General features: G+C 37.3%; 1 protein-coding gene across 8 annotated transcripts in view; it reads left to right on the top strand.

Moving 5' to 3' along the window:
* OVCH2 (ovochymase 2) overlaps window positions 1-16,948 on the top strand; it is a 53,078-nt gene extending 36,130 nt beyond the window's left edge. For 5 of the 8 annotated variants that reach the window (XM_084530434.1, XM_084530439.1, XM_084530437.1 and 2 more), the window contains 21 exons: window positions 1,900-1,999; window positions 2,533-2,642; window positions 3,319-3,410; window positions 4,579-4,751; window positions 4,932-5,027; window positions 5,607-5,758; window positions 6,417-6,612; window positions 7,820-7,843; window positions 9,259-9,349; window positions 9,451-9,584; window positions 10,026-10,166; window positions 10,398-10,528; window positions 10,910-11,003; window positions 11,822-11,953; window positions 12,354-12,434; window positions 12,776-12,962; window positions 14,352-14,421; window positions 15,009-15,204; window positions 15,636-15,787; window positions 16,123-16,291; window positions 16,713-16,948. In XM_084530434.1, coding sequence (XP_084386560.1) covers window positions 1,909-1,999; window positions 2,533-2,642; window positions 3,319-3,410; window positions 4,579-4,751; window positions 4,932-5,027; window positions 5,607-5,758; window positions 6,417-6,612; window positions 7,820-7,843; window positions 9,259-9,349; window positions 9,451-9,584; window positions 10,026-10,166; window positions 10,398-10,528; window positions 10,910-11,003; window positions 11,822-11,953; window positions 12,354-12,434; window positions 12,776-12,962; window positions 14,352-14,421; window positions 15,009-15,204; window positions 15,636-15,787; window positions 16,123-16,291; window positions 16,713-16,735 — 2,535 coding nt within the window. In that variant the 5' untranslated portion in view covers window positions 1,900-1,908 and the 3' untranslated portion in view covers window positions 16,736-16,948. Of the gene's footprint in view, window positions 1-508; window positions 522-1,355; window positions 1,471-1,899; window positions 2,000-2,532; window positions 2,643-3,318; window positions 3,411-4,578; window positions 4,752-4,931; window positions 5,028-5,606; window positions 5,759-6,416; window positions 6,613-7,819; window positions 7,844-9,258; window positions 9,350-9,450; window positions 9,585-10,025; window positions 10,167-10,397; window positions 10,529-10,909; window positions 11,004-11,821; window positions 11,954-12,353; window positions 12,435-12,775; window positions 12,963-14,351; window positions 14,422-15,008; window positions 15,205-15,635; window positions 15,788-16,122; window positions 16,292-16,712 lie in introns of those variants that run through there. The other 3 variants (XM_084530436.1, XM_084530438.1, XM_084530440.1) reach the window with 3 other exon arrangements.
* Window positions 16,949-23,914: the final 6,966 nt, after the last annotated feature.

The raw sequence follows: 23,914 nt of genomic DNA on the forward strand, positions 1-23,914 counted from the left end.
CCAAGAGATGGCATTGTGATGGTTAACCAGAGAGCTCAACAGTACACAGAGCTGATTTGGGGGATTGGGACTCTTGTTTTGTCACAAAGGAACTAATGATAGAAAGCAGCCTTCAAAGTTTTTGATTATAGCTCATCCTGTCTGTTTGGAATGATGTCGGTGATGCAGGTTTCAGAAGTTGCAGAATTAGGGATCACTGTGTAACCAGTAGAAAAACCTGCGATCTTAAGAAGCTCTGTATATTGATAACAGAAGAAACAACAGTTTCCATAACAGGGTTTGTATTCAATTGCTCGTTATGAAATTGCACAGTCAGGGTAAAATCTTCATTTGACTGACAGAGGAGAAGAACAACGAAAACCTAGAACTGAATAAATACATAAACGATTTTTGGGATGTTTATTGGTGCAGGATTTGGGGGTAGGAGGCATTGTGAAATCTTTGGTCAAATAATAGAACACAGTAGACTGGGGCTGGGTATAAGATAGTTTTCTTTGGGAGACAGAGCAGAGTCAAAAAATGTAAGTCTTCTCCGTTCGGATGATAACTACAAAAAGAGAAGCTGTTTCATTACTGTTGTAAATTATGTTAAAAGCAGATATATCTTGCTTTTTCCTGTTGGCATCTTGAAAAAATAGTTTTTTTAATAGGTTATGTCTATGAAACTGTTCAGAATTGAAATGCATATTAGCATGCATGTATTGTTCACCTTGTATCTCTCTGTCTTCAAAGTTTAATGCATCTCTCATGTAAAAATTATGTTTCTTGTGGGATAGTTTAAGGTGAAAATATTGAATCATTTTTTTCAAAGACAGGGAAAGCTGAGGATCTCAATCAGTTAAGCCGTGGGGGGGGGGGGGGGGGGGGAACAACAACTATCCTTTTCCCTGTCTTGTATAAATTTTTATTTATTCCCAGGTATGAATATCCTTTTCCCTTTCTGGCATAAGTGAAACTTATTGCTTCTGTCATCTAGAGTTAGTTCTGCTGATTCTCTCGATGTTTTTAATGTCTTTCTTGGTGCTTATATTTTTCATATGGATTTAAGATTGTTTGGATAATATTTTGATTGTAATTACCACTTCATTCAGTCATTTCTAAGGCAGTACCTTCTAAAAATGATGAGATAAAAGTTTTAAGTGGTGAATTCACAGGGTAATTTAACTTACGGTTTCTGTTTTGTGAAATTTCTTAATTTAGCTGCTGTGTTCTTTATTTAGGATTCAAATATCCTTCTAAGAGACTCACACTTAAATTGTTTTTAAAAATGGAGCTTAGCCATCGAAGTGACTGGTGCTCCTGACTGCAAAAAAGCTGAAATTATTTTTAAAAAGCTGAGCCCTGTCTTCCTTAATTGCTTTTAAAAATGGGTTGACAACACCAGTTCTTTGGAAGAATGATGCTTTGACGCAGGGAGCTATCTTTGTCACATACAACACAGCATACTGTCAACAAAGTGATAATCTCTTGGTATGTTTCTGAGGTCTTTGAAACTGGCTAAATATAAAATATACAGGAAGTATAAAGTATTGCCTGTTCAAGAGATGTAGAAATTGTCAGTGCAAATAGCAACTGATATTTTATTCAGGTGTGTTCTATGTGCAAATTAGCCTGGGTAAGTGTTGATAGAAGAGTGTGCAATGGTAACTTCTGGTTCTGTCATTTTGCTTTTAAAAAAAAAAAGTTCTGGGGGGATTTCAGCTACTATTTTACAGCAAATGCCAGTATTGAATTATAAAAGAATCATGCTCTGGTAAATTTGGAAAACATATTTGTACAGTTAAGTGCTCTATGTCTGGATTAATGAGTAACTTCTACTTCAATTAGTTGTTCTGCGGTGTAATAGTTGGGCTTCTTTTTCTCTATAAAAACTCTCCTTGTTTTCATTTCATCACTTAGCACCCCAAGATGCACGTTCTCCCTGGTAAGCTGCCAGTACTCCTGATGGGGATAGTTTGTATTACAGAATTTCATGCTGTACCATTCGTTCTTCAGAAAGGTAGGATCAAAATTTCACATCTAACTTTAAGAGTTTTCTAAATACTAAAGCTTTTGTTCATACCCAGTGAAAAGCAAAGAAGTTTTTATTCTTATGCAGCTTTTGTCAGATTCCTTAATGATTCAGTATGAATAAAATTAAATAAATGCGATTTATAACTAAGTAAATAAAATTAAGTACTCTCAAAGTAGCAGCGAGTTAATGAAGGTCCTGGTTTAGCATGTTACCCTTGAGCTGCAAACAAAATACAGTGAGTCTTCTCTTACATTCTTGTATCTTACAATCCAGAGCACACTTCTTTTTGGCACAATTAATGATTGTAATTGTTCCATTTCCTTCATTAAGATTTACTAATTTGTGTAATTGTACACAAATGTACATTAGTGTACAATTGTACATTTGTGTACAAAATGTACACATTGTACATTAGTGCCTCTGTGCCAGGCCATGCCTTCCAATTTCAATCTGCTAAAAAGTAGAAAAACATTAACCCCAAATAAATCATTCCTTCTTTTTCCCCTTCTATTTCTCAGATCCTAAGTGTGGGCAGAAAGTTCATGAGACAAATCCATGGAGTTACCTTAACCTTTTCACTCGGATTGTTGGGGGAAGCCAGGTGAAACAAGGCTCACATCCATGGCAGGTTTGCACAAGCATATGTTGTTTTATCTTCAGAACAAAGTCCTTTCTTTCTTCATATTCATAGAAATGACAAAAGAAGACTGGTATACTTTGTGCTTACTGACACTTAATGACATATTGTTGAGCTCCACCTTGCATTTATGAAAAGCGGTAAAGCAGGCTGAGAGGACATGAATCTGTCCTGCTCTCTAAGAAACCTTTGCATATTGTTTATCATTAATTCTGAAAGAGCATCTTTAGATTAGTCTATGTAAAGATGCATGGGTGAAACTGCTTAGAAATAGGATTACCCCAAAACCCATAAACATTGTCAGGCATCATGGATTTGCACTTTGGAAGATAGGGTACCTCATGATGCTTGTGGTGATTTAAGCTTACAAACTGAATAAAGGTTATGGAAATAGATGTCAAGGGCTCTGCGGTGCTCCCAGTGACCTACAAAGGAAAAATTCTTGACTAGCCAGTAGCTTTTACAGCATGCTGAATAAGTCAGTGAATTGGCATTTTTTATATGTAAGATGCTTTTATCGAGGTATCAAGTCATAGACAACGAAAACAGCAAGGTTTAACATCTCTTAGTCTCAAGGAAAGTAGGAATACTGTGAAAGCATCTTTGCTTGAAGTGCAGCATGTACCTTAGCTATCTGAATCTGCAAAGTCTTCTTTATGTGATACAGGTTTCCTTGAAACGAAGGCAGAAGCATTTCTGTGGAGGCACCATTGTTTCTGCTCAGTGGGTGGTCACAGCAGCTCACTGTATCTTAGAAAGGTATGGATGTGATATTTCAGGAGCATTTTGCAGGTGCAGAAAAACATTGTGTGTGCTGTGGCATCTTTCTTTGGAGATTATTTCCAGGTACTGCTCTTCCACCAATATTTTCTATCTTTTAACAAGAAGGGAGAGGGAAAAAAAAAAAAGACAAACAAAACCTTTGAACGTTTCAAAACTAAGAATAAAATAGCCATACAAAGTGAGATGAAGACTGACTTTCAAGTAGGTAAAGAGTAGGTAAAAATCTGTTATGGATATAACCTAATTATAATTATCAGGTGATTGCAATATTTTTTTTTTTCCAGAAGTAGTATCTAGCACCAGAGGTGAAATTAAATGGTGAATGGACACAGTACTTACTTATTGCATGCTGATGACATTAATGACATTCAGCCTTAGTTAAAAAACAAAAACAAAACACAAGGTTTCAGTCCTGATTCTGTTGTGGCTTCAAAGAGATTTTGAGATTCTACATTCTAATTCCCTGGCAGTTAATACTGAATCTTTGTACTAAAGGATCACTTAGAATTTTACATTTGATCTGAAATAGTATGTGACCACATCTTGGTTAAATTAGCTATAACTAACTAAAGAAGAACTGGCAGTACCTGAATCAGCACAAAGCCTTCTGACACAAAAGTAATACATCAAGTTGGTGAATAAATCTGAAGCAGAATAGCAAGTTCATCATGATTGGTTTTTTTTTGTTTGTTTTTGTTTCCTTGCTGTACATTTTGATTCAGTACTAGGAATCCCAAAGCAGGATTCACTACGTTTTAAGGCATAAACAGGGAATGCTAAAGAAGTGTTTTTTTTTGTTTTTTTTTTTTTCTTTTTTTTGTACTTCCCTATACTTAAATTTTCCATTCTCTGAAAATTCAGTGTGATCAAACATTTTTAAACACAAGAATAGGAGCTGGTTCTTTAGCGAACCACTTAAGCACAGTCAGGGGTGTAGCAAAATGTATTTCTCTCGGTCCTTTTATTTCTCAATTTCTACTGTTGGGCATGCATATTGACTGTAGATGTCAATGTAAATGCTTTAAAATCTGAAGATGAAAGGTATTAAGTATCAGTAGTAATAACTTCTCTGTTTGTAAACAACTACATTTTTACTTTCATTTTGAATATTCTGTAGTTGAATTTTTATTTTACTCTTTTGCAGGAACATACTCGAGTATTTGAATGTCACTGCAGGAGAGCATGATTTGAGGATCAGGGAGAATGGAGAGCAGACACTCCCTGTTAAATATGTCATTAAGCACCCAAACTTTGACCCCAGAAGGCCGATGAACTACGACATTGCCCTTCTGAAGCTAGATGGAGCCTTCAACTTCAGTAAGACCATAGTTAAATATGGAAAATGTGAAGATGAAAAAGCAAGAATAAATTGTCAAATACCTAATTAATATTTCAGACACCACAAAAATAATTAGAGAACTAGACAAAAAATAAAGTACTTTTTTGTTAATGCTTTTTCAAACATTTATCAAGAAACTTCATGTCCATGTGTGGCAGGTTCATCAGTTTTGCCAGCATGTCTTCCTGATCCAGGTGAGAAGTTTGAAGCAGGATATATCTGTACTACTTGTGGCTGGGGACGTTTAAATGAGAGTAAGTCACTGGAATTGTTCTTAAACATTCTAGTTTTATTGACACTGGCTGTGTCAGTCTTTACTTCCTTTGCTCATCCTTCTCTTGCCAATGGGAAAGGACTTGTATAGCAACTTTGTATCTGTGTAGCAGGTAGTTATTTTCAGATGAGCAAACATTCTCTTACCATATTGTTTGGTTTCAGATATTTACTTGAAAATTATGTCTGTCCCAACATGCAGTGTTAGCTTATTTCTGAAGCTAAGAGCTTCTTTGCATAGGCTATAGATAGCCCAGAAGAAATGATAATGTGGTCATAAGAACTGTAATCTCAAAATGGGATCTTTGCCAGCTTTTATGTCTACCTGTGAATTACCTCGATGGATCACTAGAGTACATGGACCCGTATTTCATGTTGGAGACACTTTGAAGTTTATTCAAGTAAAATTGCCTATGTATGCAAAACTGGATGTTTATCAAAATATGCTTGTAAACATAAAATGGCCCAGAGCAAGTTTCCAATTGTTTTTGTTTGTGTATTAGCAGTGACATTAAGTTCATCTCTCAACATTTCTTATGAACAGTTTTTTTGTGTTTCAGATGGAGTACTCCCTCAAGTTTTATATGAAGTCAATCTACCAATTCTGAATAGGAAGGAATGTTCAAGAGCATTGTCATCTTTAAAGAAGCCCATCCAAGGTGACACTATAATGTGTGCTGGATTTCCAGATGGAGGAAAAGATGCCTGTCAGGTCAGCTGAACAGAGGGCATTGTCTACTTACAAGTATTTCTCTGATGCTCAAGGCTCTGTGCACATAAATGAATAAATACACTGCACATAGTGATATTTGGAGTGTATTTCTTTTGATGTGGGAATTCTTGGAAAAGTTCTGTATGGAGGAATGCTATTAATTGCATGATTCTATTTTAATTATTGTGTGAATTGCATGATAAGTGTCTGACAGCAATTTCACAGTGTATCCCAGTGCAGTAATGCATAGAGCTTTCTAACTTTAGAAAACTTGATAAACATTGATTAGTGAATGCAGCTAACATAGTATGGAGGAAGTTAGAAAGTTTTGCCTTGGAAGAAAGTGAGATAAAATTGATTGTTGCTTATCATGTAAAAAAAAAAAAAAAAAAAAAAGTTCTTCACTCTCTTTTTCATGCTGGAGCACAGCAGATGTGCGCTTCAGAGTGAATTAATCTCTCCCCATCTTCAAAATCCTACCTACTATGTCTTTTTTTTTTTTTCTTTTTTTGCCTTTTTTTTTTTTTATGGAAACTACTATTTTGTTTTGTGGCAGGTTTATTAGTATGATTAAAAAAAGGCAACTCAAATTCTTAGAGGCTTGCTCAGTGGTTGGTGTGCATGCACTTTAAGCTATGGGTTCTGGGGGTTCTTACAGGGAGACTCAGGGGGCCCTCTTTTGTGCCAACGTAAGCACGGTGTGTGGATTCTCGCTGGTGTGGTCTCCTGGGGGATGGGATGTGCTCGTGGCTGGATAGATAATGAGAAGAAGAAATATTATGAAAGAGGATCACCAGGAATATTCACAGACCTCAGTGCAGTACTTTCGTGGATTCAAGAAAATATGAGTGCTGGTATTAAGTCTCCACAGTAATTTCTCTTTGTGAAAACTTTTCTGTCTCATAACAACATTTCATTTATCTTTTTCAAGATAGAGTACTAATATTATCCCATTATTCCTGTCAAAGTATTATAGCTTTTCACAATGCCTTTAAGTAGATGGTACTGATTGGTAATTGCCAAAACCAAACTGAGATTATTGTAAACAATTGTTTCTCTTCCACTTTGTCTTTTACCTGGATTATATATATATTTATTTATTTAGTATTACTTATTCATGTATTACCTTTAAGGAGGATCCTTTTATCCAGCTAGCCAGTTAGCCTGGTATTTTTGGTTTTAAGTGGAAATTTAACCAGTTGAAAGTCTCTGAAATTCCATATGCACCTCTTTGAAGTTGCTTATCATTTTTCTCAGCTAAAATGTGTTTATTGGGCATTTGACTGGATGGGAAAAAGTCATGGTCTCAGAAGCATTTCTGCTTACTCTGCCCAAAAGGCTACATGTCCTCTGTACAATGGAGCAGCATGAAAATTATCAACCACTTCCAAAGCCATGCAGATGGAGATATAAATAACATCATGTCTAGGTGTTAATGTCACTCAGAGCATTAAGAGTCTGAATTAATATTTTCTTCCAGTTTGAGCTATGTTCTTTTAAAGATAAAGGTGATTGTAATAAAATGTATGTGGAGAATTGGAAAACTGAGGAGGTGTGTTTGAGAGGTTTTGTTAGTCAATGCTTTAAAAAAAAATGATGAGGAAAAAAAATAAAAATTTCCTAGATTCACTTGCCACTCTTTTACACTGTTGCACTGGTGCAAAGAATCTGGAGTGTAACTGCTGTCAGGCTCAATGTCTCTGTGTCCCTGATGTGGTGGAAGCAGTTGGATTCTGCTTCCCTGAAATGTATCATATCTACTCAAAACAGAGAGAGAGTGCTGCTCAGATTGAGCAGTGGCCTATCAATATGTGGTTAATTCTAGCAGTGGTTGCTCTAGAATTGTTTATTCTGAAATTAGCATTGCATGAACTTGCAATTTTGTTTTAGTTCCAAGTCTAATTTACTGTAGGCAATATGTCCCCAGGAAGCATTCAAATTTGTGTCAGTGCTAGCTGTATAAACTTACTATTTCACACTGTTAAAAATAGAATGTATGTCGTGAATACAAAACTACACTAATATATTCTTCTTTTTTTCACCCCCTTCCTCCCTTATGAGACCTGAAAATGAAAAGCTCTACACGTGAGTACAGTATTTTTTCAGAATCTTTTATCTGTGTTAGAGCATAACCAACCTGCTCCCTGAATAGTCTGATATATAATCCGTGAAGGAAGAAACATATTTATAGCATGACTCATCAATGCACTTTAAAATGTATACTTTAAAAATACACTTTTTTCTTCTGACTCAATTAAAAAACAAACAAACAAACAAACAAAAAACAACTTATGTAGGATACTACTTATGTGCTGGTGACTTCAGAAAGGAATTTCCCTTAAGACAGCTACGTATGAAAAGCAATACCTTTTTTTGAAATGTAAATAGGATTAATGGGAAAAATATAGAACAGAGCCTCAAGTAATTCAAGAAATCCAGTTAGTGAGGTTGATTCTGTATAATAATATAGATTCTAAGCAGGAAGTATGAGATAAATTGATAATATTTCTGAGCAGTTTATGATGAATCTACTTGTCTGATGTCCATTTCTGTGAATAAAATATAAAAAACAAAATCAAAAGCAAAAATAACTAAAAAAGGAAATATGATATAATTTGTTTTACAACTGAAGTTTTATTTTGATTTTGGTATGTTTATGGTTTTTTTTGGGCACGGTTCAACTACATACCATTTCACATAAGGATAATAGTAACTCCTGTGAACTAGATCATAGAATTTCAGTTTTTACTATCTAGAAATTTCTCAGATGACAAATGACACAGTCAGTTTGCATAGACTTGTTTATACCAATGAGCATTGGGTGTTTGTCTTTTTAAAATTTTTTACTGGTCTTCCTAGGACAATTTAGGTAAGATAATCGTTGAAGTACATAACTCTTTTTTTTTTTTTTTTTTTTTTTTTTTTCCATGAAGTGTTGATAAATGTCTTACTAGCTTACCTTGGCAAGGAGAAAGAAAGGCAAGAGGAGACAATTTTTGTAAGTAGTTATAGTTTGCAGCAGTAGCTATCTCGACAGAAAATCTTTTGCTTCTTCCAATACCATGTTGTACTGTTACAGAAGTTTCCTGCTGTAATATAGCTAGGAACATTATTATAAATGGACAGCAATGAATACTTATGTCTTGTGATATGCATTTTTTGTCCCTGAAAAATACTTCAACCAAAATCTTAATTTAGCAAATAGTTTATTCAAGGTAAAAAGCAAGCACTGCCATTTCTACAGTAAAATATGATAGGGCACTGGCAGTGCTTGGTTTTTGCCTTCAAATTCTGTGCTTTAAAAATGGCTTGCTGTAATTTTAAATAAAAGAAGGAAGACAGGAAAGACCCAGCATCATTCTGCCATCAGTTACAAGTTACAACATCAGTTACAGTTACAACATCAGTTACAAGTTACTGCTGAGCAGTCTTGAGTCTCACAATAGTCTCAGATAATTGCAAATGTATTCTTCCTATTTTGTTTTTACTCTGCAATGCAGCATTTTGTGGTGTTCAAGATGGCAAACTCCCAGACAGTGAAGGAGAATTACATTTTCCTGGAAGTCTCAAACAGTTCTATCAAAACCACCAGTGAGTAGACAAATGGAAACCTTGCCCAGAAACTCTTCCTGGTACATGTGTGGTTGTTTTTCATTGTAGTTTTGACAACAGGAACAAATCTATCATTCCAGATTGTGTGTATGGACTCTACTTGTACCGGAAGGAAATTATATATTGCTTCATTTTTCCCACTTTGATATAGAACCAGAAACATTTTGTGACTTTGATTCTTTATCAGTATATTCAAAAGACAACAGACTTCTTGGTGAGTTACTGTCCTCTTGTTCTTTGAAATAATCTGTTAGCATAACCTTTTGTTCTAAAGGTAACCAAACCTAGAGAGGACATTGCAGTTGATGATGTTTTACTCATGTTTTCATAATGAACACATTGTGACATGTGATCTGAACTAAATGATGAGAGGTTATGAGGGGAAAAGAATGGAAGAATACCTGTTAGGGAGCTGTGTCAGCATGTGAATTGATGGTGTCAAGGATTTTCAATTTTTAATATTTTAATTCTACTTTTAATATTTTTATTTTCTTTTATTTGGACTAATGGATTAGTAGTGAATAGAGGGGATTGGGTAGGCAATTTCCTTTTCATCTTTGTTTTTTTATAGCCAGGTACAAAAAATAGTACCTCAAAGTTTTCTCAAGTGACTAAATATTTTGAACTATGATTACTATCTGATATCTTGTTACAGGAAAATTCTGTGGAGGAGATCTTCCATTACCTATTTTGATTGGCTCCAATAGTATAAGGCTGAAATTTGTTTCTGACAGCAAGGATTATGGAACTGGTTTTTCCATGATGTATAAAGCTCTTACACCACATATACTTCCTAGTAAGTCTAAGTCTAGTAATATACCTGTCTGTGCTCTTGGGCGGTTGCCTGAAAAAATAAACTGGAGGAGAACACAGAAGAAGTTAGCTTGCTGCTCTTTTTCTGTTTTCTTTCTCAATTGTGTGAAAGCACCATGAGAGGTTTTCTGGATTTTATTTTTATTTTTTTTCCAAATGATTTAAGAGGTGCCTCCTTTTTTTTTTTTTTTTTTTTTTTTCTCTGGATTTCTAGATTCTGGCTGTGAGTCCATAGCCATCCTTTTTGAAGAAGGAGTGTTACAAAGCATGCACTATCCAGAACAGTACAGTAATCTGGCAGACTGTCAATGGATTATTTGTGCACCAGAGGACCATGTAATCAAGGTATAATATGAGTGCTTCTTGTGTCTACAGAATGGAAGCGGGTAACATTTAGTAGACACAAAAGCGTGCTGCTAAGGACAAACAAGATCTAGCAACATAACCTTGAATAATGCTGCTGGATACAGTTAAGAGAAATTGCTTTCCATCCCAAAAGCCAGATAGGTTTTGATTTCTCCTTTAGGTTAATAGTAAAATAGGATTTTCTGGTTTATCATGTGTCATCTTATTTTGACACATTTTTCTATGAAATTTAATATGACGTGTCACTTGTTAGAGGTCTGAATGACCCTAAAATAATCTTTGAGACTATTAAAGATGTTTTTGTAGATAATTGAATTTTAATTTGTGAATTTAACAATATTTTTTTTCTTTAATGTAAAGCTTACATACAAATCTTTTGAAGTAGAAGAGAGTGAAGATTGCTCTTACGATGCTGTGACTGTATATGAAGATGTGGGAAAAGAGGAGGAAATTGGTTTGACTTTTGATTTTCAACATATTTTGGGGATGAACTATCAGTCCTATGATTTTCAGTAGCTCTGTTTTACAGTGTAAAACCAAGTTCAACATTAGAATCTTGGGTGATGTTGAAGGTACCAGTTTGAGTACCATGAAAATACATGTATTGGTTCTTCTGTTCCACTTGTTGAGGCAAAAAGACATCTAATAACTATTTGGTGTATTTAAGTTCTATATGGAATGAAATCTGAATTCATGTAAATGAAGAGAAGAATTTAGGACAATAATTTGTTTTTATAGTAATTATGTTGGTCAGATCAGGAACAGAAAGCAACCCATGGGTTTCAGAGTCCAGTTTTTCTTCACTCCAGATGTGCATTCATGTTATTCTTACCACCCTGATAGAGATTCCCCTGGCTTATATCAAAAGAAAGGAAGACCTGTGCCAATCGAATCTTTTCAACACTAATTAATGCTGTTGCTTAGATTAGCACTGGCAGATGTTAGTGCTGAAACAGCAGTAAGGAAACCAATTTTCCAGTGTGTTCTATATGTAATGGCAACCTAAGAGCGTGAGTGCTGCAATAGTATCTTGCACAATGATACATGATTCTCCTTGCTCTTACGAGATAATTACTAAACAGACTGACAAGAATAATAGAATTGTCCTTCAGCCTCAGTCTGGTTATCTATTTCTCTCTTGTGTATAGTTCTTTTTTTATTATTATTTTTTAACCTTCCTATGTGGCAGCTGGAATGCACAGACTGTTGAAAGAGATAAGGATGAAAAACTACCTTCTAATCTGCTGTGAACATCTGCTTTCTGATCTTTAGCTAAGTCTTGTGGATTTGACCTACCAGCACCTGTTTTAAGCTCCTCTGCTCTGATGCTTGTTGTCTTTCACTCTGATGAAACAAAGACCTTTGAAGGATTCAAAGCTACAATCTCTTTTGTTCATGTAACAGGTAATAGAAGTAACTTGGGAGACTGCCTCACTGGGGCAGCACAAAGGGCTCTGCACTGAATCTGGATATTCAGAATGATTTTGTTCTAGGAGATTTTCACATAATACATAGTTTCAGTGAAAAATAGTATGAACCTATTGAGACATTGAACAAATGACTTATTGAGCAGGTAAAGAGAAACAATGGATCTCCCCCAAACCTCAGGGTTTTGTTTTGTGTAAAAGTATTTTGATACATTTTAAATGGTACTTTAGTACCATGTGAATATGTAATAACACAGGCCCCTGCTGTAGAAATCTATTCCTTCTACAAAAATGATAATAGGGAAATAAAAATAATTTTGAAATAAAAGTATCATTCAAGACAACCCACTAACACATTTGTTATTTTCATTTGCTAGATTTAGATACTCTGAATTCAACTAGTGAAGAAGTTTTTGAAGATATGGATACGACTGTAGAAGAAATACAGGTTACAACAGGTATGTCAACCTGAGGTATATTTTCTTCATGGGAATGTGGAGTACCTCTAGGACTGAAATGGTGTTTTCTCCAAATATTTAATGGCTGCATTCTGAGTTGTCCTAAGATTTTTTCCTTAGGATGTGTTGTGGAAATAAAAGATGAATAGTAACATTTCTATGTTTTAGCTTTTGAATAATAGAAGACATTTTTTGCTTGTTTCCTTCATCTTCTTAAGTCACTTAGAGCAATACACTGTCAGTTTTACAGCCTGTCAGTCAGTTTTACAGCCTGTCAGTCAGTTTTACACCCTGCATCTTGGAAAATAATTGCAAAGAGTATAGGGTCTTTTCTGTTTCAGATGATACTTGTGGAGTGCCTTCAAATCAGCCCAGGTTCATCTTCAGTAGGATAATTGGAGGTGAAGAAGCAGTACCATACTCATGGCCTTGGCAGGTCAGCATACAAATTTCGAATGAGCATATCTGTGGAGGAGCTGTCCTTGCCAAAGAATGGGTTGTCACAGCTGCTCATTGCTTTAATTCTAAGTAAGTACACTGGGATGAACCCTCTGCTGTGAATATCTGCGATTGCACAGTGCATCTCTGCAGTGTGGTGGTCCTGCCTAGGGAGGCTGGCATGGTTTCGGTTACTACCTACTTGCAACTCAGTCAGGACTCTTTCTCTACACACACGTATTAGCCTTACAGTGGCTACTTAGGAAGCAGCCTCATTCTGTAGGATTGGTTTCCTTTCAGATCAGTCTACAGAAGAGATGACAAGACACTGTCATCTTGTCATCCATTGCTTATTCTCAGGCAGTTTCTCTCTGGGTCATTTGCAGAGCATGATTTCCTCTAGGTAGAATCAACCTATCAAAAAGTCTTAAAATTACTAAATTTATATAGACTTTAAGAGGACATAAAGGAAGGTTTTGTGCACAGAAGCCAAGAGGGCAGTCTGTGAGACTTTCAGACTCTTTTTATAAACACTTTATAAAATGTACTTTAATTATTCATCTCATAGACTGAACTACCAATTTCAAATGAATCACACTTAGATTTTAAATTAATCTTCACATACTTCACATAAATTAAACTTCACATACATCTTGAGTCATTAAAAATGACACATCTTGAGTCATTAAAATCTTTTATAAAAATCCTCCCTGATAATGAGATATTCTGGACCAATTTCTAAATAAAGTAGTAATTACTTGAAAATGAGAGGAAGCATTCAAAAGCTAAGAATGACAAAGATGTTTAGATATGTACATGTATATTTTCTATTGAACTCTGAAATGGAAATGCTGTTTTGAATTTTTGACTTTGTCTTTTAAGTTTCTAAATATTAGTTTGCAAAATTTTATGTCTGGAGCATTGTTGTACTGTGTTGAAAGTACTGCTCTAAGAGCCACAATAAGGAGGATTTTTCTGTCACACATTGCCAATGCATCAGAATTTGTGTACATGGCTTAATGTGATTTTATCAGGGAGTTATGACATGTTTTCAAGGAGCTGAAAGGATTTGGTTAAGATAACAGAGAATGAAATGAAATGTACCTGTTACATTTCTTCATATCATTTGATGAGTAGTTATGATGTATAGGTTACCCGTTTTTTTCATTAAGATAGGGACCAGCGCCATCCCTGGATGGTATTGACCATGCAGGTCTTGAGTCCTGCAGCAGACACTCTAAGTCTTTATAAATCTTATCTTTCTGTTAGTTCACTATGTGTTTGAGATATGCTATGGCCTCATCATGAGATTTCCATAGATTTGTATGGTAGTGTGGTCCTCAGGTGGTGTTGGTCCAGGAATATGTAGGGCTTTAGTATTTGTTTTGGGTGAGGGAGGTTATAAGATTCTCACGTTTTATGAATGTTGTTATAGCAGCCTGAGAATGGGCTTATATTGTATTTATATTTTTTTGGCAGGGAATTGTACAGAGACCTATGGATGGTGGTCACAGGACTTCATGATCTTACAGAGCAAGAATACAGACAGGTACTATAAGTTCTGCTTAATAACAGAAAGCATATCAATCTTACAAAATACATTTTTAAGGTAAATGTATCTTTCAAGTTGTTCATGATGCAGCAATTTAACAGCCTGAATGCTGGTTTTAATCTGCATTTGTACAACGTTTTTTATTTGACTGACAGAGAACTTGCATCAATATAGACCTGTCTTCACCATTAATGAAGTGTAAAGCTCAGTATCCTGGAATATGTCTGAGGAGTGTATTGTTTCTAAATTTTGGTAATAGTTGGCTTGGTAATAGTTCCCAGAAATAATGAGGACACAGCTTTCCACTTTGCTCAGACTGGACAAATGTTTTTCCAAGACCCTTTTCCTACATTTGGTGGATGAAGCTTCCTGCACATTTCCTGATCCATGTCCAAGAAGCATAACCCTGACTTCTTAATAAAAGCAGCTGCTGAAGTTACCTGCTTTCTTATAAATATTTCTTCCTCCTCAGACATTGTGCAAATTTATAAGAGATTTTAAAAGAGCTTTAAAAGAAGATTTATAAAACCAAAGACTCAGATTCTCAAGTCACTCAGCAAATGTCAATGTCCTTGCTTTCCTAGAAAAGATCAGTGAAGCAGTATATTATACATCCAAGCTTTAACAAAACCACGATGGACTCAGATATTGCTTTACTGCAACTGGCCAAGCCCTTAGAATTCAACCACTATGTGCGGCCAGTGTGCCTCCCTGCGAAGGACGAAGTGATTCAGCCTTCAACGGTGTGCATCGTCACAGGATGGGGGACACATGAAGAAGGTATGTAGTCTTTGCCCTTTTGAGGGCTGATCAGGCTGTGGCTGTCTCTTATGGTTCGTTCTGTGTTGTAATGTTAATTCTATCTATACTTAGTCTCCTGGAGAACTGATTTGCTAAGAAGTTTTTGCTTGTGTAAGCTCAGCTAGACATGCGTGGATCTGAGTAGGAGTAAAGCAATCAGATAATAGAGATTTAGGCTATTTGAAAAAGAGAAGAGTAAAGCTGCTTTCTGGAAGCCCTAAATAAGCAGGCTGTCTAAAGCACTAGAGAGATACTGTGGAGAGCAGTCCTGCTCTGGAGGAAGACAAAACTGAAGGGACCCAGAGATATTCCTCACTTTTTGTGATGTCAGGTGAGGCAGGTATCGTATCATTAATTAATACCTCTGCTGGTTTCTAAAACGTTTTTTTTTTCTTCTTCTTTTTTTAAAGACAGAGAAAAGAGTAAAAAACTACGTCAGCTGGAAGTCCCTATCCTGGTGCTTGACAGATGTCAGACCTATTACATAAATCTGCCCAGTAAAGTGACTCAGAGGATGATCTGTGCTGGATTCCCTCTGGAAGAAGGCAAGGACTCATGCACGGTAAGTTGCACACATCATCTTTGCTTTCTAATACCTGGGGTATGTCCAGATGTGTTCTGAAAAGACGGGAATGTTGAAACCTCCCTAGGAGCTGTTCTCTTGCAAACAGGCTGTAGGTGATTTACAGTGGAACACACCTTAACAGTAGGATTTTAATTATTCATATTGTATAAAAAGGTACATCCCTTGACAAACGGTTATTTCTCTCACTGCCCTTAAAAACAGGGACACCCAAACACGTGAGCAACCTTGAGCCTATTGTGTAGCTGAAGTTATCTTTTAAAAACATAAGGAGTGCTTTTGGATTGTAACAGGATTCCTTTGTCCTTGCACAGGGTGATTCTGGTGGCCCATTAGTTTGTCCTTCAGAAGATGACTCAGGATTTTATACCCTTCATGGAATCACTAGTTGGGGCTTGGGCTGTGGAAGGAAGAGCTACCCAGGAGTATACACAAATATCGCGTTTTTTGTGGACTGGATCAAGCAGAGTGTTAATACTAGTGGTATGTATGAAAGCAAGCAAGCAAAAAAATGATTAAATTAATCCTTTTGCTGTTGCTAGTGGCTCTCTTTGAGGCCTTTTCCAGGATGCCACTTTTATACTTGGGCGTCTAGCACTTTCTGAAATCTAGGCTGCTTAAAATACAACTAGCTGAGTGCCCAGAAGCTGGTGAATCTAAATCAATAGTCAGCTCTGAAAATCTTACTACTTCAGGATGTATTGTTATTCCTCTTCACCGCATTTCCCCTCCTGAAGAACAGTGCTTTTTATTATTGCTGCTTTGCTGCCTCATTTCTAAGGGTTGGGGGAGGTAGGGAGGTGTGAAATGACGCTTGATGACAGGTGAGTCCACTTCGAGGAGTTGACTGACAGACTTTGGTGTTTGCAAAGTTTACCTGGTGTTTTTTTTTCCTTTCTTGTAGATCTTCCCATGTTCATGGTGTAGCTGTCAAAAGAGCAGTTCTGATGGACTACATTGTAAAGCACTTCCAAAGTACAAATGTCATTGAAAGCAACATTTGGTGAAGCGTATTAGATTATGACTGGTGAACAGATTACAAAGTAGCTGATACTTAGCTTGATTCTTGTACTGCCTATTTATCCAAGTGAGACTTTGACCATACCTGTATGTTCTTGGGAAATACAAAAGTTACTCGCATGCTTCTGGCACTGTTGGTCTGTATTAGAAGGAATGATAGGGAAAATGAGTCACCATATACATGTACTGAATGTCAAGCATGTCCTTGAATGTAGCACTGGAGAGAACAAAAATGAAGATGAAATAAGCACTTGTGTAAAACAGCTTGAGGAATAGTCCGTTATCTTTCCATTAAGGTCAATGAGAGTGTTACCTCTGGCTCTGAAAGGACCTAGGCAGTGGCAGTAGTAGTGCATTTGTGAGGAGCAGAAGAACATTGCCTAGTGATTAGTCAATCAAATTGCTGTGAAAATTATATTTTAATATGACCAAGCGATGGTCCCTATAGGCCTGATCTGACCAATTTGAGTGTTAAAATACTCTTTTCAGCTGAAAAACCTGGCCAGTCATACCAGTAAAAAAAGTACCCACTGCAGCAAGGAAGTTGAATTGCAGTGTAAAATACGTATTTTTTTTCCCCCCTCTGGTTCTTTCCTATTATTTTTAATTTTTAAAAGTAATGTTTTGTTTAAAGAAGTCATGCAGTTCTGAGGAGTTAGAATGTGCTTACACCATCAATTGCCCATTGTTGTAACAATTTTTCTACATGTAACTGCATCAAAAGAACTTCAGTGCTTGTAGAAAGCCACTACCAAATGAGGAGAAGGCATAACTATCTCCAAAACTACTCAGGCTTTTAAGATGTAAGGTAGGATCAGCAAGGAGCCAGGATGACTTGCATGACCACTACCTTCTGGTCTGCCTTCACAGTGGAATTTTCCATTAGTGTGAAGCCCTATGTATTAGCTCATGTATTCTGCAAGATTTTCATGGCTTGTTAAGATTAAAATTCCTCTGAAAGACATTTTCTTGACGTTACATAAGTTGTTGTGGATGTATGGAATTCTACAAAGTCAGGGCCGTGCTAGGTGGAAATGCTGATCTCAGCTATCCACAACTTTTCAATAATCTCTACAACCTGGGATGCTGGAGGTATGCTTTTCATACTTAATCAAAGGTTTCCCTTGCATCAGCCATGCACCCACTTTAATTCCATGGTTGCAATATTTTTTTTATTGATTGAGAGAAAAGAGAATCTGGGTCATTAGCTTAAGTTTTCACTATACTTTTGTGAAGTCTGTATTTAACTGAACTGTTTGACATCAGTTATGTAAAGTATATTACTTAAGGTCGGTTCATCTTGGTTAGCAATGCAAGTATAGACTGAGGTCTAAATGAAGTCTTGATGACTTGTCCAATATTTGTAGTGTGGTGTTGCTATGCCTGTGGGGAATATGAAAATGGCTGAGATTCCAATTACTTGTATTCAGGACTTCAGTAATGGTCATCAAAGTTAACAGATGTGCTCACAAAGCATTAGGTATTGGATTGTCTTTGGAATCAAACCACTTGCTGGTTGCAAACTGTTGCAATTTTCTGGATTGAAGGAAAGTTGATGTTTTGATTAAAAAGTAACATCAGTTTTTCAAGCTGCTGGACATTTCATATATTCATTAAGTTTTGAAAACAGCAACTAGTATTTGTTATTTTAACAAATTGCTTGTTGTTCAAATAGAAATATTTGAAAACTCTGGTGTTCTAGGCCAACCACCTTTGGCACCATGCAATAACTAGCAAATTAATCTATTAATATATCCATATAGCCCAATTAATCTATCCATATAATCAAAGAGGTACTGTGTAATCCACATGCTTCTAAGTGAGCACGTCTGCTTGTAAACAGCAATTTGTTTAATGCCTCAGTGGCTGCTTGCACAAAAAGATGTGATGACAAGCTCCAATTAGATTTGCAAATTGTGGTGTGTGAGGGATTGCATAGAGGCTCCCAAAGGGGGTTCAGGTCCACCCAAAGGCTTCCATTGGGAGCACTTTTTGATGGGAGAAACTGACGACATACATGTTTTTTAGGGTCATATTTAGTGTTAGGGTTACATTTAGAGTTGTTTGGAAAGAGAGAAAACGCAGAGTGCTGTTGTGTGTCAGGTTGCATAAAGGCTACCAAAGGTAGTTCGGGTCCACTCAAAGGTTTCCACTGGGAGCACTTTTTGATGGGAGAAACTGGCGACACATGTTTTCTTTAGGATCCTAATTACGGCTAGGCTTAGTATTTCGTTTAGGGTTACATTTAGTTTTGTTTGGAAAGAGAGAAAGCAAAGAGTCCTGTTATGTGTTGTGTTGGACTGTGGCCATGGGGGTAGACAAGCCCCATGGTTGGCGATAACATTGGACTCTTAATCATGAGGCCAGGAGGAATGTAAAGTGTTTAGAAGGAACAAAGAAGGGACTATTCAGGAGACGCTTTGCCATCTGGGACTGCTTTTTCTTCAGTCGTTAAGACACGGAAGTTTCTGGGTGTTAGTGGTTGGTGGGCAAAGTTGTTTGACCAATGAATATTTAGTGGAAAAGTACTGCTGTAGAGCGAATGGTATGAGAAGGGAGGCTGTCCTCAATAAGAGATAGTTAAAGTTATGCCCTCAGTGAGATAGTCCTGTCATCTGGAATGAGCCTGAGAAAGTGCATTTTGATAGGGGACTGCCCTGCACTCAGATTTTGTCCTTCCTTCTTGCCTTCCCCTCCTCACCTTTGCCTTTTCCAGCTGTGAGCATTTCTGTGCTCTCAAGACCTTTTCCAGGCACTGCTGTAGACCTGCAGTTTGCTGACCACAGCAGCGGACAGATGTGAATTTTGGATCAGCTGACAGGATGGACTGCTCAGGAAGAGCATCCTTAGCCTTTCCTCACTTGTGAGGTAGACATCAAGGCTAATCTGTCCTGTGTTTCCCTCGTGACAAGCTGATCAAGTCAAATAAGGCCTGGCTGGAGTGAAAGCAGTTTCATTAACATTAACCCACTTCACACGCAGTTCTTCCCTCACTTAGCCATATGAGGGTAGTGCTTTGTTTTCACCCCAGACCAGTGCTAGAATAGTTGTCTAGATGCTCTAAAAGAGCATATGTACATTCAGTGCATCTGTGAGAAATCAACCAGGGAAGTTAGGAAGATAAACAGTATTCCCTGACCTCTTCCAACTCCTTCATTTAATGTTGACCTCATTTTGATATGGGTTTGTCTTGACATTTCTCTTCATTATTTCACCAGATTGGTACCTGTGTCGACTTAAAGGTAAAAACAAGCATAAAGTCAATTGCACTTCCTGTAATTACCTAGTTATTAAAAGGGAAAGACATTTATTTAATTTGCTTTGAAACCTGTGAGCTCATGAGGTTTGTTAATTTTGTAGGAAGTAAATAAGTTCCAGTGTTCTGTTCTGGAATTTATCACTTTTTACCTATTTCCATTTGAACTCATAGTTTAAGCTCTGCAGGGGTTATGGGTTAGGGTAAGGGTAAGTGTAAGGTAAGGGTAAGCTTTAGGGCATGGGTAAGGGGTAGGCTAAATGGAAGGGTTAGGGTAAGGGTAAGGTTAAGGATAAGGTTTAGGGTTAGGGTAAGGTTTAGGGTAAGGGTCAGGGTTAGAGTAAGGGTAAGAGTATGGATAAGGGTAAGGGTTAGTGTAACAGTTAGGCTTACGGTAGGGGTGAAGGTAAGGATATGGGTTAGCATAATGGTATGGGTACAGGTAAGGGTATGTGTAAGTGTAAGGGTTAGGGTAAGTGTAAATATAAGTTTTAGGGTAAGGTTTGTGGTAAAGGTAAGGGTAACGGTAAGGGTTAGTGTTAGGGTATGGGTAAGAGTAAGTGTAATGGTAATGGAAAGGGTTAGGGTAAGGGTATGTGTAAGTGTAAGGGTTATGGTAAGTGTAAATGTAAGTGTTAGGGTAAGGTTTGGAGTAAGGGCTAGTGTTAGGGTAAGTGTTAGGGTAAGGGTAAGGTTTAGGGTAAGGGTAAGGGTTAGGTTAAAGGTATGGTTTAGGGTTAGGGTACCAGAAAGGGTAAGGGTTAGCGTAAGGGTTAGGGTTAGGTTAAAGCTAAATGGAAGGGTACGGGTTAGCAAAAGGGTATTGGTAGGAGTACAGGTAAGGGTAAGTGTACAGTTTACAGTAAGAGTAAGATTAAGGGTAAGTGTAAGGCTTAGGGTAAGTGTAAATGTAAGTGTTAGAGTAAGGTTTAGAGTAAAGGTAAGGGTAAGAGTTAGTGTTAGGGTAAGGGTAAGGCTAATTTTTAGGGTAAGGGTAAGGGTTAGAGTAAGTGTTAGGGTTGCGATAAGGGTAAGGGTTAGTGTAAGGGTTAGATTAAGGGTAAAGGTAAGAATACGGGTTAGCCTAAGGGTATGGGTCCAGATAAGGGTAATTGTTAGGGAAAGGGTTAAGGTAAGGATAAGGGTAAGGGTTAGGGTAAGGTTAAGGGTAAGGGTAATTGTTAGGGTTATGGTAATCATAAGAGTAAGGGTAAGGTTAAGGATAAGGTTTATTGTAAGAGTAAGGGTTAGGGTAAGGGTAAGTGTAAGGCTAATTGTTAGGACAAGGGTAAGGGCAAGGGTTAGGATAAGGGTAAGGGTAAGTGTAAGGGTTAGGGTAAGGTTTAGAATAAGGGTTAGGGTAACAATAAGGGTAAGGATTAGTGTAAGCGTTAGGGTTAGGTTAAGGGTAAGGGTAATGGTTAGGGTAAGGGTAAGTGTAAGGGTTAGGGTAAGTGTAAGTGTTATGCCAAGGGTAAGGGTAAAGGTAAGTGTTACAGTAAGGTTAAGGGTAAGGGTTAGGGTAAGGGTTAGGGTAAGAGTAAGGGTAAGGGTAAAGGTAAAAGTAAGTGTAATTGTAAGGTTAAGGGTAAAGGTAAGGGTAAGGTTTAGTGTAAGGGTTAAGGTTAGAGTAAGTGTAAAGGTAACGGTATGGGTTAGCATAAGTGTATGGGTACAGGTTAGGGTAAGGGTTGGGGTAATGGTTAGGGTAAGGGTTTGGTTAAGCATTAGTATAAGGGTTAGGGTAAGGATAATGGTAAGTGTAATGGTAAGGGTAAGAGTAAGGATAAGAATAAGGGTAAGGGGAATGGTAAGGGTAAGAGTAAGGTTAGGGTAAGGGTAAAGGTAAGAGTACGGGTAAGAGTAAGTTTAGGGTAAGGGTTTAGCTTATGGTATGGATTAGCATAAGCTTATTGGTAAGGGTAATGGTTAGGGTAAGGGTAAGGGTAACATTAACGGTAAGTGTAAGGCTAAGTGTAAGTTTAACAGTTAGGGTAAGCGTAAGGGTTAGGGTAAGGGTAAATGTAAGGGTTAGAGTAAGGTTTAGAGTAAAGGTAAGGGTAAGAGTTAGTGTTAGGGTAAGGGTAAGGCTAATTTTTAGGGTAAGGGTAAGGGTTAGAGTAAGTGTTAGGGTTGCGATAAGGGTAAGGGTTAGTGTAAGGGTTAGATTAAGGGTAAAGGTAAGAATACGGGTTAGCCTAAGGGTATGGGTCCAGATAAGGGTAATTGTTAGGGAAAGGGTTAAGGTAAGGATAAGGGTAAGGGTTAGGGTAAGGTTAAGGGTAAGGGTAATTGTTAGGGTTATGGTAATCATAAGAGTAAGGGTAAGGTTAAGGATAAGGTTTATTGTAAGAGTAAGGGTTAGGGTAAGGGTAAGTGTAAGGCTAATTGTTAGGACAAGGGTAAGGGCAAGGGTTAGGATAAGGGTAAGGGTAAGTGTAAGGGTTAGGGTAAGGTTTAGAATAAGGGTTAGGGTAACAATAAGGGTAAGGATTAGTGTAAGCGTTAGGGTTAGGTTAAGGGTAAGGGTAATGGTTAGGGTAAGGGTAAGTGTAAGGGTTAGGGTAAGTGTAAGTGTTATGCCAAGGGTAAGGGTAAAGGTAAGTGTTACAGTAAGGTTAAGGGTAAGGGTTAGGGTAAGGGTTAGGGTAAGAGTAAGGGTAAGGGTAAAGGTAAAAGTAAGTGTAATTGTAAGGTTAAGGGTAAAGGTAAGGGTAAGGTTTAGTGTAAGGGTTAAGGTTAGAGTAAGTGTAAAGGTAACGGTATGGGTTAGCATAAGTGTATGGGTACAGGTTAGGGTAAGGGTTGGGGTAATGGTTAGGGTAAGGGTTTGGTTAAGCATTAGTATAAGGGTTAGGGTAAGGATAATGGTAAGTGTAATGGTAAGGGTAAGAGTAAGGATAAGAATAAGGGTAAGGGGAATGGTAAGGGTAAGAGTAAGGTTAGGGTAAGGGTAAAGGTAAGAGTACGGGTAAGAGTAAGTTTAGGGTAAGGGTTTAGCTTATGGTATGGATTAGCATAAGCTTATTGGTAAGGGTAATGGTTAGGGTAAGGGTAAGGGTAACATTAACGGTAAGTGTAAGGCTAAGTGTAAGTTTAACAGTTAGGGTAAGCGTAAGGGTTAGGGTAAGGGTAAATGTAAGGGTTAGGGTGAGGGTAAGGGTAAGGTTAGGGTAAGGGTAAGCGTAAGGTTTAGATTAAGGGTAAGGGGTAAGTGTAGCAGAAAGGGTAAGGGATAGGGTAAGGATAAGGTTAAAGGTTAGGGTAAGTGTTAGGGTAAGGGCAAGCATAAGGGTAAGGGTTAGGGTAACAGTTAGGGTAAGGTTTACTGTAAGGGTAAGCGTAAGGGTAAAGGGTAAGGGTAAGGATAAGTGTAAATGGAAGTGTTAGGGTAAGGGAAAGGGTTAGTTTAAGGATTCTGGTAAGTGTAAGGGTAGGGGCTAGGTTAAGGTTAAGGTAACAACGGTTAGTGTAAGGGTTACGGTAACGGTTAGGTTAAGCGTTATTGTAAGTGTAAGGGTTAGGGTAAGGGTAACGGTAAGGGTAAGGGTTAGGGTAAGCTTAAGATTCAGGGTAAGGATAAGGGTATGGGTAAGGTTAAGGGTAAGGGTTATGGTTAGTGTAAGGGTAAAGGTAAGGTTATGGATTACCATAAGTGTATGGTTATGGATAAGGGTAAAGGTAAGTGTTACAGTAAGGGTAATTGTAAGGGTAAGGTTTAGGGTAAGGGTAAGTGTAAGGTTTACGGTAAGGGTTAGGGTAACTGTAAGGTAAGGGTAAGGGAAAGAGTAAGGCTAAGGGTAAGACTAACTTTTATTGTAAGGGTTAGG

The sequence above is a fragment of the Aythya ferina genome (assembly GCF_964211825.1).
Source record: "Aythya ferina genome assembly, chromosome: 10".
NCBI lineage: Eukaryota > Metazoa > Chordata > Aves > Anseriformes > Anatidae > Aythya > Aythya ferina.